At 41.6% G+C, this 14461-nt stretch overlaps 1 protein-coding gene across 5 annotated transcripts in view; it reads right to left on the bottom strand.

Annotated features, from left to right (window-relative positions):
- Nucleotides 1-14461, bottom strand: part of INPP5A (inositol polyphosphate-5-phosphatase A) — a 485401-nt gene that overhangs the window by 122817 nt on the left and 348123 nt on the right. For all 5 annotated transcript variants that reach the window (XM_073546403.1, XM_073546401.1, XM_073546399.1 and 2 more), the window contains one exon: nt 4792-4876. In XM_073546403.1, the coding sequence (XP_073402504.1) occupies nt 4792-4876 (85 nt within the window). The remainder of the gene's footprint in view (nt 1-4791; nt 4877-14461) is intronic.

Raw genomic sequence — 14461 nt, 5'->3', positions numbered from 1 at the left:
TATATTTTAGCCTAGAGCTGTATCCACAATTCTGCGGGTCCTCCATTGAAACAGTCACAAAGCTTACCGTCACATCTCCAACAGCCCAGTTTTTGAAACTGGTGGGGTTCCCAGTGGTTGGACTCCCCCCCCGCCCCCCAGCATCCAACATTTGGGATTTCTAAGCTTAAATGTTTTATTTTCATTTTTGAATGATTATAAATTTTTGGTACAGATTAATGTTTGAATATGGTAATATAGGGTCATCACAAACTCATCAGAAAATGTTGGCTTTTTCCTGCTGCAAAAGAATACGTCACTTGTACTATCCAATGTATCCAAACGCCTCAAGCGAAGTCTCGATAACCTGCCTTTAATCCCAGAACACTCACAATTCTTTTTGATACAATGCAAAAAGGCTCGGTCGATATATCTGCAAGCCAAAGAGGCGATTCTTCTTTTCAATGACTAAACGACCACTTGAACGGCAATGAAGGATGATTTACAGTAAGCTAATTACTTACACGCCAGTATTGTCCAAAATACCCATAAACAAGGTACAAAAGTATGAACCTAGAAGAGCAAACACAGCTGTTGTAGCGGTGATTAGGAGAATAATCATGCTCGGCTACAGGTACACTATCTGCTCTACTAAAGGGTAGACACCAATTACCGAGGTGTAAGAGACCCAGCTATTTGATTAGGTGTGCAGGGTAACAGAGTAATGAAGTCAGGTTTATTTGTGCGTGATTTTGAGCAGCCGAGTTACAATTTTTAAAAACTTTTACCATTTTATAAAGAAAAAAAAAAATTTGAAAAAAGGTTCCTTACATTAGAGAGGTTAGAAAGCTTTCTAAATAAAGTCACTTTAGGGGCTGTAAAAAAGGAAAGATTATACATAAACAAAGAGCATGTTTGTAAATTTTGTTAAAATACCTAATAAAAATATTTGAAAACAAAAAAGGAAAGATTGGAATGCAGCGCACAGACTGGCCGACGGCTCTCAACCTGAGCATGACAGCTTCATGTATTTCTATGTAGCCAATCCATTGCTCAGGTCGGGAGAGCCGCCGGCCAGTCCGTGCGCTGCGTTCCGATCTTGATCTGATACACATGACTGTCTGACAGCACCTTTAATTGGGTGGTCCACACATTCCCTCCCCTCTGATTTAACACATATTGTGCATGTGTCCCAATCTAAATATTATGTCTCTTGCATGACATTTGCTGCTCAGCATCCACCACACAGCATACAGTAGTGTCTACCCACACCGGATATCAGATTTGCCATGAGTCTACCCAACACTCTGAACATTTATAGGCCGGTTTCACACTTCCAACATTCATGGTCTAAGCAGCATATGAGGTTGTAGAGTTCAGGACAGGAGATCTACATCTAGTCATGGCCTTACGGATCATACTCTGACCGTGTTAATTTTCGGATATGTGAAACCGGCATTTATTCTATAAATTGATGCTTTTGGCTTGACCAGCGAACAAGTATATTGTGAATGATATCATATTTTTGGTCGGATATGTTGTTCGTTGGCCATTTTTTGCTATTGTCACAAATGTTAATGCTTGGAAAAGTTAATTGCAGGACATGATTGTTTTCGTGAGCTAAAAATTAATAGCTAGGGTAAGAAAATAGCACAAAAAACTTAAACAAATAGTGACAAAATGTAAAATAACAAAAAAAAATACTTGGCATAAAGAAGCTGTTTACTGATCCAGGTGCTTGGATCAAAAAGTGATATCACTGTATCTTGAGCCACAGCGTTATATTGAGCGGCTATCATATTCGCACTTGGCATTTTCCTGTGGTTTCTCACCTGCTGTTTTTGGCAGTAGAAAAAGTAGAACAGCCATATTATTCATATTTTGCATTTTCAAAATGAGCATTTGACTTTTTTATTTCCCTGCTTTAATCTGAATCGATCACTCCACATTTTGTTTTGTGGCTTAAAAAGGAAAATTTAATATGGGAGAAAATAATTAAAATTTGCAAAAGCTGCAATGCAAAGGTTTTTCACAGACTGAGTTGTACAAGCAATTCCTAAACATTTTTTGTGTGCCTCGGGGTCTAACCAGACCAGAAAAGGTGAACGTGAAAAACCCTCCAGATCTCCTCACCTCACCACCACCCTGATCTCCTCACTAGCCAACAACCCATGAAACTTTTTGACACCTTTCACTCCCTCCTGAGGCCAAAAGCACAAGCTCCTATCTCAGACATTTGTGCAGATGACCTGGCCTCCCATTTTATAGAGAAAATAGATAATATCCGTCAGGAAATCCGCTCCCAACCATCAAGTGCTGTGATTCTTATCCCTACCTGCATTTCTCCTGGCTCACTTTCCACATTTGATCCCATCACAGAAGAAGTCTCCAGACTCCTCTCTTCTTCTCGTCCGACTACATGCACTACCGACCCCATTCCCTCACATCTCCTCCAGTCTCTCTCTCCAGTCGTCAACAACTCACCTAACTACAATCTTTAATCTCTCCCTCTCCTCGGGCATTTTCCCATCCTCCTTCAAACACTATCATTACTCCATTATTAAAGAAACCTGCTCTTGACCCATTCTGCACAAACAACTACAGACCAGTCTCCAATCTCCCCTTCGTCTCTAAACTTTTGGAGCGCCTAGTCTACTCCCGCCTTACCCGTTACCTCTCCACTCACTCCCTCCTAGACCCTCCACAGTCTGGCTTCCAACCCCTACATTTGACTGAAACTGCACTCAAAGTTACCAATGACCTTCTGACAGCAAAATATAACGGTGAACACTCTTCTGCTCATTCTTCTCGACCTTTCTGCAGCTTTCGACACAGTTGACCACCGTCTCCTACTCCATAGGCTCCAGTCACTAGGCATTAAGGACACTGCGCTCTCCTGGTTCTATTCCTATCTTTCTGACCGCTCCTTCAGTGTTTTGTTCTCTGGCTCCACGTCATCTCCTCTTCCTCTCGCTGTCGGGGTACCTCAGGGCTCAGTCCTTGGCCCTCTTCTCGTCTCTCTCTACACGGTCCCAACTGGACAGACTATCAGCAGATTAGGCTTTCAGTACATCTTTTTGCTGATGACACACAACTATACACATCATCCCCCGACCTTACCCCCGCTTTACTACAGAACGCCACTGACTGTCTGCAGTCTCCAACATAATGTCCGCTCTGTATCTGAAACTCAACCTCTCCAAAACTGAACTTCTTCTGCTCCCGCCGTCTACTAACCTCCCTAAATCTGACACTTCCCTCTCTGTGGGTGGCACCATAATAACACCCCGGCAGCAGGCACCAATCTCGCTTTCACATCCCATATACAATCTCTTGCACGCTCTTGCCACTTACACCTAAAGAACATCTCCAGAATTCGCCCTTTTCTCACCATGGAAACAAAAACCCTCAGAGTCGCATTGATCCACTCCCGCCTGAACTACTGCAATGCTCTATTAATTGGCCTCCCCATTACTCGACTTTCCCCTCTCCAGTCCATACTTAATGCAGCAGCCAGGGTCATCCATCTGGCTAATCGGTACTCGGACGCGTCTGCTCTTCGCCAATCATTACACTGGCTGCCCATTCATTATAGGATCCAATTCAAAGTACTTGTTCTCACCCACAAAGCTCTCCACAGTGCGGCACCCCCCTACATCTCCTCTCTCATTTCTGTCTATTGGCCTAGCCGACCGCTGCGCTCTGCAAAAGACTTTCGACTAACCTCTGCACTAATCCGTACCTCCCACTCCCGACTCCAAGATTTCTCCCGCGCTGCGCCAATCCTCTGGAATGCTCTATCCCAAGAAATTAGGACTATCCACAATTTGCAGTTTCAGGCAGTCCCTCAAAACACATCTGTTCAGAGCAGCCTATTACGTTCACTAATCAAAGTCATTCTATATGTAAGTGTGCGTGTGTAGCCCATTCACTATCTCTGTAACCCACCTTCTCAAGATGGCTGGACCATCATTGTAAATACATTGTAAATACACACCTGTACTCTGTATCTCCCCCAACTCATTGTAGATTGTAAGCTCTCACGAGCAGGGTCGTCTTATTTTACTTTAATTATTGTATTGTTAGCGTTGTTACTTATGACTTGGGTTTTGAAACTGTTAAACTGTAAAGCGCTGCGGAATATGTCGGCGACATATAAAGATTATTATTATTAACAAGAGAACAGGAACAGAGTTGTAACAGTGGAGATTAGCTGAAGGCTTAAGGCTAAAAGAAAGCAAATTTGCATGGCTGCATAAAATAAATAACAAATTAGTGGTCTGTAGTCTGTGACACTTCAGCTGGCCCATGGTTTAAAAGAATAAAAAAATAAAACATTGCTAGCATCTTCAAAGATGTTAAATTTATTTGATGCTCAACATGGAACACCACAGGAGGGCCATGAGAGACAACGATGGTCAACAATTCTACTTCTAGTTGAGCTAGAAGGAACCTCCTCCATGGCTGTGATGACAGCCACGATAGGAATGTCATCCATACATTCAAGAATTACTCACAGCATCAATAATTTATCCCTGGTTTAAAAATTCTACGTAAGGAGAATATCTGGAGAACAGCAGAGCCATTCACATTACGACCAGCATTCCTGCCGATCATGCACGCATGTCCGTCAGGTGTGCGGGTTGTAATGCCGTAAAAAGTGAGTTGTTCTGGACTTTCACCGGATAATCCTTTAAGTGCATAAAAGGGGGTAAATGACAGAAGCAGGATTATAAAATAATCAGTTAATCATTAGATTTTGGTTCATCATTTCCACTGTATAAAGGATGGAGCAAACTGTACATGGCTTACCTCTACCACTGATTTTAAATCCAGTCGAAAATTAAAATCTCCAAAGACAAAGTAAGGAGCTTTCTCGAATCGATGATCTGTAATACTAAAAAATGAAACCACGTCAGTCACATAACAGCATTTTAAACAACTTTTAATGAATAAAAGGCTCAATAAAAAAAATCAATATTGGAATTAAAAAAAAAAGGCTACGATTGTGAACACGACAGCTTTTAGGAAGAAGTGTCGTAGAAATATCTGCAACTGTCCCATTCATAAAAAATCAATGTATCTGCTTCTGAAACAACCCCATGGATAGAATATATAAATATAAAGATCGAACTGAGTTTTTAACACACCCAAATGGCAATTTCAAGCAAATGTAGTAGGAAATGGGCCTGAAGGCCCCCATACAAATTTGACTATGGTGGGCCAAATCTGCCGATATCGGATTGATGTCTAATTTGTACGGGGGCCTCCCGATTCTCTCCTGTCATCATAACTTTAGTTTTACAATGGCCAATTTTCTTGTTCACTTGGATATAAGCTGCTGTTAAAACGTGTGTGGTGGCGGTCCTCTCGTAGAGAACACACAAGCTATCGGCCGAGCTGAGCGCCCATTGTTTGGATGAATAGCGGGAGCCTCATTATGACAAAAAACAGGGCTGGACAAACAAAAATAAGGGTATTTTGAAAGGTAATACAACACGACGACTGAATAATTTCTTAAATTTAACTAGAATCAATGTCGTATATATATCAAGCAGGTGTCAATACCGGTCACAAGAACATGAGTCCATTTTTCTCCCAAAAGTTCTAACCATTCCTGTTAGGTTCACACCACAATTCATAACACATTAACTTTAAGCAAAGACATTTTGGCCTTTGCCAATTTCAGTAATTCATTTCGATTTTTTGGCATTGCTCAAGGTCATTTACAGCTAACATAAAAATAATGAATGTTGGTAAAGCGGCAGAAAGGCGTGACGGATTGCTTTTTAAATAAATTGATTTTTCAAGGAAGGTATGTGCAGCTAATTTTTCCCCAAAGTCATTTTTTTAAATTGACACTTCTTGCCAAAGATCTGCTACTTACGGCTTGTTAACTAAATGGATATCACAAGTCAGAAATGATGGAGTAAAAAAAAAAAAATCTGGGCCAAAAACAAAAAGATATCAGTTAATTAAAGCTCAATTACATTACTTTAACACATTTAGGGATTTCATAAAAATGATAAGTTTCACCTCGGTTCAGAAGATCATGCTTTGCCCTGAAGATATAGAAAGGCAGCCCTGAGTGTTCCAGCTATGGTTTGTGCTGGCTGTGCATAGTGGAAAGTGTTCTTCAAAGAAGAATGAGGGGCAAATACCCCTCAAAAACTTGACTGTCTTGTACATTTATCTCCTCGTTAAGGATCTAAACTCTCAATGGGACTGTTTAATCAAAAAATAGCTTATTGATTAAATTATATTTTTAAGAAAAATTTGGGGTTTTGCTATTTTTTTTTATTATTCATATCGCTATCTATAAATAAAAACCTTGAAATTTTTACACTGGCAACTAGGTCCATAAGACCGGGGTGACACTTGCGTGTGCACTGCCATAAACTCGCGAGCCTCTTGCATCAATACCCGGCACTGCCATCGGCACTCGGACCGGAGTGTGCGACTGCACAGAAATACATGCAGCCGCACACTCCGGTCCCGAGTGCCGGCGGCAGTGCCGTGTATTGATACGCGAGTCACTCGCACTGCACACGCAAGTGTGACCCCGGCCTTCGATTCAGACTTCACATGGACATTAGCAGCAGACTCAGACCCCATTTGTTCATATAGAAGCATAAATTGGATAAGATCCAATATGGGAGACTTATCATGATAACATCACTTATTATCATTGGTGGATCCTGTGTTATCTATTGTATATAGAGGTGTTAACATTTATTACGTGTGCAATTTCTGATAATGAGACTGCTGAAAAGTCTCTTCTATAGCCTGTATAACCCAGTGTAAAAAGTACAATATTTCAGAATATATACAGTATTGTATAAAAAAAAGTTTTAGGCAGGCATTGAAAAAGGTTTCAAAGAATGCTTTTAAAAAATATATCTTTTTTTATCATTAAACATAAAAATTGCAAAGTGGATGAACAAAAGAGATAGCTACACTTTTTTTTTTTTTTCCTTCAAAACATCAGTTCTTCTAGGGACACCTGCATACACTTGAAGGAACGCAGCAGGAGGTTGCTCCAAACATTTTGGAGGACTAACCACAGATCTTCTGTGGATGTCACTTGTGTAAATCCTTCTCTCTCTTCGTGTAATCCTAGACAGACTGGAGGATGTTGAGCTCTGTGGGGCTGTATCACTTCTTTGTTCTTCTTAACGCTAATGGTTGTTAATCACATTGGTTGCATGTTCAATTGAGGTTGTTATCATGTTCTAGAAGAAGACAGTCACCTCCCTAATGGCAGTTCATGATGGATAATCATCTGCCATATTCCTCAGCACTGAAGACACCAAAAATGAGCAATGTTGAGGACCAATTATGCAGTTGTAGGCCAAGGAAGTTTAGTGCAGCAGATGAGTCACATCATGCTCACTTTCCTTCAAAATTGGAAGATGTCCAGCGGTGCCATCAGCTGAAAACTGGCGGTAACCAGACGGAGTAAAAGTAGTCAGAAGTTTTTGCACTCCACTCATTAGATGTAGATGCTCAGAAGGAAATGTAGGATACAGATTATAGTCCACTCCTTCGGCACTCAAAAATGACGCTTCTGTACAGTTTCTAATGATTGAAAAAGTCGACAGCCAACAAAGAAAATGGACAAGACAAAATTTCCAACGTTTCAACTCTCTGGCCTTTATCAAGGATGTCCATTTACAGATTAATAGAAAAAGGAAAGAAAAAGGAAAAAAATTCAAACGAACAGAAGCATATCACATCAACGCTAGGTAGTGGTCACGGCACCAGTTATTCCCTGGCACAGAGGGGTCACAGACTGCTACTGCCGGCGATTCAGCTGCCTCTGCTGATGTCTCGTTGACAGATTCTTTTCCCCTCTGCTCTCTTGACAGCCGGACTCCCACTGCCTAACTGGGGGAGCAGGCTGTCAATCAGAATGAAGGCGGAAGTCCCACCCCGTCGACACTGCAGGACGTAAAGGAGGCAGCTGAATCGTCAGCAGGAACAGTCTGTGATCACTTTGTACCCGGGAAGAATGGTGCCGTGCACAACAGGCAGGTAGGTAGCAACTACCTTCCCATTAGTGCTTAGGCAGTTTTTTGTTTTTCAGAAAGTCCTGGATATACCATTTAAACAGTCAGCTCTGGTTGCTGCTGTTACAGGCAAATGCCAACATTTGACTAACTTTATTTACAGGATTATACAGCCATTCTGCCATGAATTTTCACAGTGAGTACAACAGCCTAATCAGGTCTAACATTCCGTTATTAATGTATGCAGTTTTCTTAAAGGTGATAAATCCTCTAAGTTTCTGGGACCCAACCTAATGTCTGTAACAACACCACCCAATTTAGCAAGTGCCATTTATATTACTCGTGTCTGGGTTCCAATGCACTCACCTCCTTTGCGCCCCCTATGGCTAGACTCCTGCTTTACACCCAGCGTATGAGACGCTCACTGAGCTTCCGGTTTTTTTAAAGATCAAGAGAATCCAGATTTTAGTTTAATGTCATTTTTTATCCCACGCTTGACAGTAATGGATGGCACGGCAACAGGTAATACTCCTCATCCCAGATAACACAACAGCTGAAATATTCAGACTTTGGGGCAGGAACAGATAGATTTGTGATAACCAAAATAAATACAGAAAAGTCGTGATAAATTAGAATGGCTTCTTCTACTCCGCAGCTTTATGGCTGCAGCTTAAGGATTTTATAAATGTTATCCCATGAAGAAGCCATAAGTCGTCCCTGTGAGGGCATCCATTGGTAAATGCTACAAGGGATGCATCATAACAATAGCATGATTCATGCCACAAAGGGTGAGCAGGAGGTGAACTAGTAACAGTGCGAGCGGTGTAACACAATATCGCAATACATCACCGGGAGCGCTCTAAAAGGCAAATTTTAGAATGGCTCTCTAGAACCCGGTGATGCTTCGAGGGAGAGTTTCATCAAAATGTGCCATCTCTTAAAGTACAGCTTTTTATTTTTGGCAAATGTTGTACATGTAAAGTGAAGCTCCACCTCTGGTCAAATCTAACATTTATTTTTTTCTTTCTTTTCAGCTAGTCCTTTTTTTTAGCTCAGAAAAATGTATTACATGGAAGAAGTCATCAACCTGCTGATGGTTTCCTATTATAACTTTAATGAAATTGTGGCTTGGGTGACCATCGCAGACAGCAGCGCTCATTCACAATTACTCTACAGAATACCTGATTTTTGGTCCTCGCGTGTTTTTAAAGACTGCGGCTGCAAGGTCATAAAGAGTGCCTATCCCTACAACAGAGCTCTGCTACAGTTCATGAAGGCTACATTGGATAGAGATGCGCAGCTTGGGCCAAGTTCACATGTTCAGTATTCGGTCAGTATTTTACATCAGTATTTGTAAGCGAAAACCTGGAGTGGGTGAAAAATACAGATGCAAAATACTGACCAAATACTGAATGTGGCGTTATTCTGAAAACTTGAGACAATTGTTTTCTCACTTGTCACCGTATACAATCTTTTTAACAGCGGCAGACATTAATCATTTACAGTTTCCTATGTTACAGAATTGCAATGTTTCCGTAAAAATCAAATGCTGTATTGCGGCTCCGTTTTGGCACGATGGGCGAGTGTCATCTAATTTTTAAAGGAAATTTGTGCAGGCTGCAAGTCTGTCAGTAAAAAAAGAAATCGGTCATCTGCACCGCCCCATTGAATAACACTGAAAAAAATGGACAGCACTGAGACCAAAACTATGGTCACATGAACAAGCCCAAGTAGTGTGGTTTTTATTACCAGTAATATAAAAGCTGTGTAAATACTATCAGGACTCCTAGAGAAAGCCAGTGAGTCCTATTTTTCCCACCTGATTTACAACTTTGCACACATACATCTCTCTCGCATTTTTGGGACTTTAAGATGCACTTTAACAAGAAAAACTCATGCTAAAAAAAATAAATACCCACTTTATATATAGTCTTTCCCGATCAGAGAGAGCTGCCCTCTCTCTTCCTGCCCCACACTGATCTATGTGATTGGTGTAGAGCAGGAGAAAATTACCAGGACCTGCATGGAGGCAGCACAAGGACTGACTGATCACATCACCCAGTCGCACAATATAAAGGCAATACTACCAATACTGATTACATGTATATAAACTTCTCACCCACTGAGTATGTGCTGAAAGAAAAGCTGAAGTAAATCATTGACTCTAGTATTATTCTGACATTTCACATTCTGGAACTATAGCAATGATCTGAACTGACCTAAGAGAGGGTATGTGTACTAGGAGCAAACTACAGGAATCGCAAAAAACACAAACAGATCTTTAATTTAGTGGCTACAACGTCTGTAAATTAATTATTTCAATGCAATGAATGAAAAATATCATCCATTTAAAAATATTCATCTAATATCTCTTTATGACCCAATATGTAATAAATATCTTTGACCCATCATCCATCATGCTTTCAAACATGCCGCCATCAAGCCTATCCTCAAAAAAGCCAACTCTCGACCCGACCGCTATGTCCAGCTATCGCCCAATACTGCTGCTCCAATTCGTTTCCAAATTCCTTGAGCAGCATGTTCGCGCTGGACTTTCCTCCCACTGGTCATCTAACTCGCTCTTTGACAAACTCCGATCTGGCTTCCGTCCCCACCATTCCTATGAAACTGCCCTGACCAAAATTACTAACGACTTATTTACAGCCAAAGCTAACGTACAGTTCTCTATACTCCTCCTCCTTGACCTGTCTTTTGCCTTCGACACAGTTGACCACTGCCTCCCCACTACAGATCCTCTCTTCCTTTGGCATCAAAGACCTCGCCCTATCCTGGATTCCTCATACATTACCAACCAGACATTTAGCGTCTCCTACTCCGACACTACCTCCTCCCACACTACCTCCTCATCCCGCCCTCTCTCTGTTGGAGTCCCTCAAGGGTCTGTCCTAGGACCCCTACTCTTCTCCATCTATAACCTTGGCTTGGGACAAGCCCTATGGCTTACAGTACCATCTGTACGCTGATGATACTCCGCGCTCTCTTTCTGGCCCAGACGTCACCTCTCTGCTGTCAAGAATCCCGGAGTGTCTATAAGCCATGTACTCCTTCTCATCTCGTTTCCTAAAGCTCAATGTGGACAAACCTGAACTCATCTTTATCACAATAAATGACATCACACATTCCCTTATGCCTGAAATCCGCTGTCTCGGAGTAACCCTCGACTGTGCCCTGTCCTTCAACCACACATCCAAGCTCTCGCCACTTCCTGTCGCCTTCAGCTCAAAAATATTTCCAAAATCCATCCTTTCCTCAACCCTCAATCTACTAAAATGCTTGTGGCATGCCCTCATCTCCTGCCTCGACTACTGCAACAGCCTTCTTTGTGGCCTACCTTCTAGCACTCTCGCACCTTTACAGTCAATCCATAACTCTGCTGCTCGACTAATTCATCTCACGCCTCACTAATCCTCTTCTTCCTCACTTTGCAAATCCCTCCATTGGCTTCCAATTTTCCAGAGTATACAGTTCAAACTACAAACACTGACCTACAAAACAATCCATAACCTTTCTCCTCCGTACATCTCCAAACTAATCTCCTGATATCTTCCCTCAAATTAGCTCCGGTCTCCCCAAAACCTCCTCTCCTCCACACTTATTCGGTTCTCACCCATTCTGTACCAGTATATCATTGTTAGTTTACTGTGATATTTGGGTTTTGTATGGAACCCCTTATGTACAGCACCATGGAATCAATGGTGCCATATAAATAATCTAATATCTATGACCCAATATCCAAAAATCAACAACCCCAAATCAACGAACAAATATCTACAACCCATCATCTAATATCGATCATTTAATACCTACAGTACGACTCATTATCTATGAGCTATCTAATATCCATTATCTATGTAATATCCATTAAGCACTATACATAAATGTTGACTTCAATTTGATTTCAACTTCTTGGAAATGTTTATGGTCATTAACTCATCCACTACCATTTCACTGCAAAGCTTCATTTCAGTAAAAGAGGACAAAACTTTGACAGTAGCATGAGTCAAGTACTGATGACAGCGATACTTTCTCCAGATATGCACCAAAAGACGGAAAAAAAGCCCCTTGGGATAAACGTATGCAACTTAAAGTAGGAGGCAGCTGAGCATAAGTCCATGTGACAAGGGGCACACGGATTTAGCTAAACCATTTCTCAGGGTACTTTGTAAGGAGGATCGGCTGCATTATTCCCCTAATAGCCATGCCTAATGCAATAGCCTTGGGGGTTTTGTCCCAGACCAAGGTATCAGCTGCAGGTCAGAAGGTAACATACTGTTTACACGATTATTTCCTAAAGCACTTATCAGGCATTCGGTGTGAAAGTTGACTTTTCTGTTTGTAAGGAGGCCAAAAGAATTGAAGGAATGGGAAAAATTAGCCACACTGAACTAGAGCTGAATGGCAGAGGTGGGAGGTCTGAATAAGCCCCTCTGTGGTTCTCAGCGGGGCACCTTATTAGTAGCGTCATTGCAGTTCATTCAAGCAAACCACAACAGTGTCACCAACATTCCCACACAAAGACAAAGTTCTTCACACAGTCTATAAACATGCTTCCTCCAGCCAATTCATCCTGCCTTGACATCAATAAAAAAAAAAAAAATTGCTTTTTTGTTTCTTTTTCCTGCCATTTTTAAATTAGATTAAAAAAGTTAAAATTTGGAGGAACATAAAAAAAAGTCAAAATGGTATTTTCTAGATAGTTGAACTTTAATAGCGTGGATTTACAATCGATTTTATGGTCTAATGAATATCCCTGCGTGACCGTCATTTGTATTTTTTCAGAAAGGCAAAATATTGAAATTGCAGAAAAACATACCCATATACAGTATATTGTTAGATATTGCATTGTTGTAATTTGTTGGCTTACCTGCTCACTGCAGCAAGTTCAAGTATTGGTGGTTCCAAAAGAGATAACCACAAAATTCTTGACCTAATCGTCCCTAAATTTGCATCATCGCAAGTTACTGTAGAAAATCTCGGGCAAGCCCATAGTAAGGGCACGTTCAGACACCCGGAAAAATCGTTAAGAGATCGGACTCCTAATGCATAGACTTGGTTGCGGGTCTCCTGACCAGAGCGGAGCAGCCTCACAGAAATATATGAAGCGGTCACGCTTGGGGGTCAGGAGAGTCCCGTCCGGTCTGTGCTAGGACTGATTGGCACAGGATGTCTGAATGAGACTTAACAGTTGAAGAGTACATTCCCACAGAACATTTTTACGGAACGTCTACAGAAGTGGAGGTTCACTTCTGTAATATTTACCGCTAAGGATATTTTCGTGATGAATGTGCCAAGAGCCCCACATCTTCCCCTTTGCGTTGCATATCTGCAGCACAAATGAATATGCAGTGATCTAAAAACCTGCCGCTTCTTTCGATTTCTGCTGCAATTATTTTTTCTTTTTGCAGATTTTTTAACATCTCATGCATTATGCAGACACTGTAAAAAGCAGCAAATAAGGAGCAGAAGATCCGCGGCTTTTTTGCAACGTGAGAATACACCCAAAAGCTTCAATGGAAAGATAAGCAGCACCAAAGGAAATCAGCAGCTGATGATCCACAAGTGCAGATTTGTTTCTGAAACCTCTTAAGGTCCCGTCACACATAGCGATGCTACAACGATCCCGACAACGATACGACATGACAGGGATCGTTGCCGCATCGCTATGTGGTCGCTATTGGGATGTCAAACAGTCCAATCTACCCAACGACGGCACAACGATCTGGCGTGCCATAGCGACCTTTGCAGGTGGTCGTTGGGACCCTGTCACATAGCATGTCTTCTTGATGATTTACACCTCGATGAGGGATGTACTGTGTGACGCTGTATTTACACAGGCAGGGATTGCGTTCCCTTTTTCACGCCCTCACAGCTCTGATTGGTGGTCGCTACTGCGTCCTGATTGGCGGCCTTGCATTTAAAAGAAGGTGACATACTAGCGCTTCATTTCATTGTTCCTGAGTCTTTTGGCTAGCAGAACCTAGTAGCAATCACCGGTGTCCTATTTACGTTCACCGGCTGTCCAAATAGCGTTCACGGGCTGTGATTCCAGATTGATTTACCCAGATGCCTACTCATTGTTGACGGTATGCATCTTTGGGGTCTATTTTGGTCTACTTGAGGGAGGGCTTTGGTTTATTCGCCTTTTGTATGGTCAGCCATTTTAGTTGGTGGACACATAAATGGCACGCCCATATGCAATTGTATGGTCAGCCATCTTGGTCAAAGCACGTTACTGCCATGCCCGGTAATACAATGGTATGCAATTGTATGGTCAGCAATTTTAGTTTGAGAAAGAATGTTACAGCCACGCCCGGTTAATAGGATGGTATGCAATTTAGCATCACACATACCTTGTTGTGATTTTTTTTTTCTAACTTTTTATAATATTTCAACTTTATTTTTGGCAGTTTGCTCCATCATGAACAAGGCACAGTGTTCGGTTGTGGTGGCTG

This window comes from Dendrobates tinctorius, unplaced genomic scaffold (genome assembly GCF_039654945.1).
Source record: "Dendrobates tinctorius isolate UK_male_01 unplaced genomic scaffold, ASM3965494v1 ptg000147l, whole genome shotgun sequence".
Taxonomy (NCBI): domain Eukaryota; kingdom Metazoa; phylum Chordata; class Amphibia; order Anura; family Dendrobatidae; genus Dendrobates; species Dendrobates tinctorius.
The sequence above is the reverse complement of the archived record's forward strand: the minus strand, read 5'-3'. Positions and strand labels throughout refer to the sequence as shown.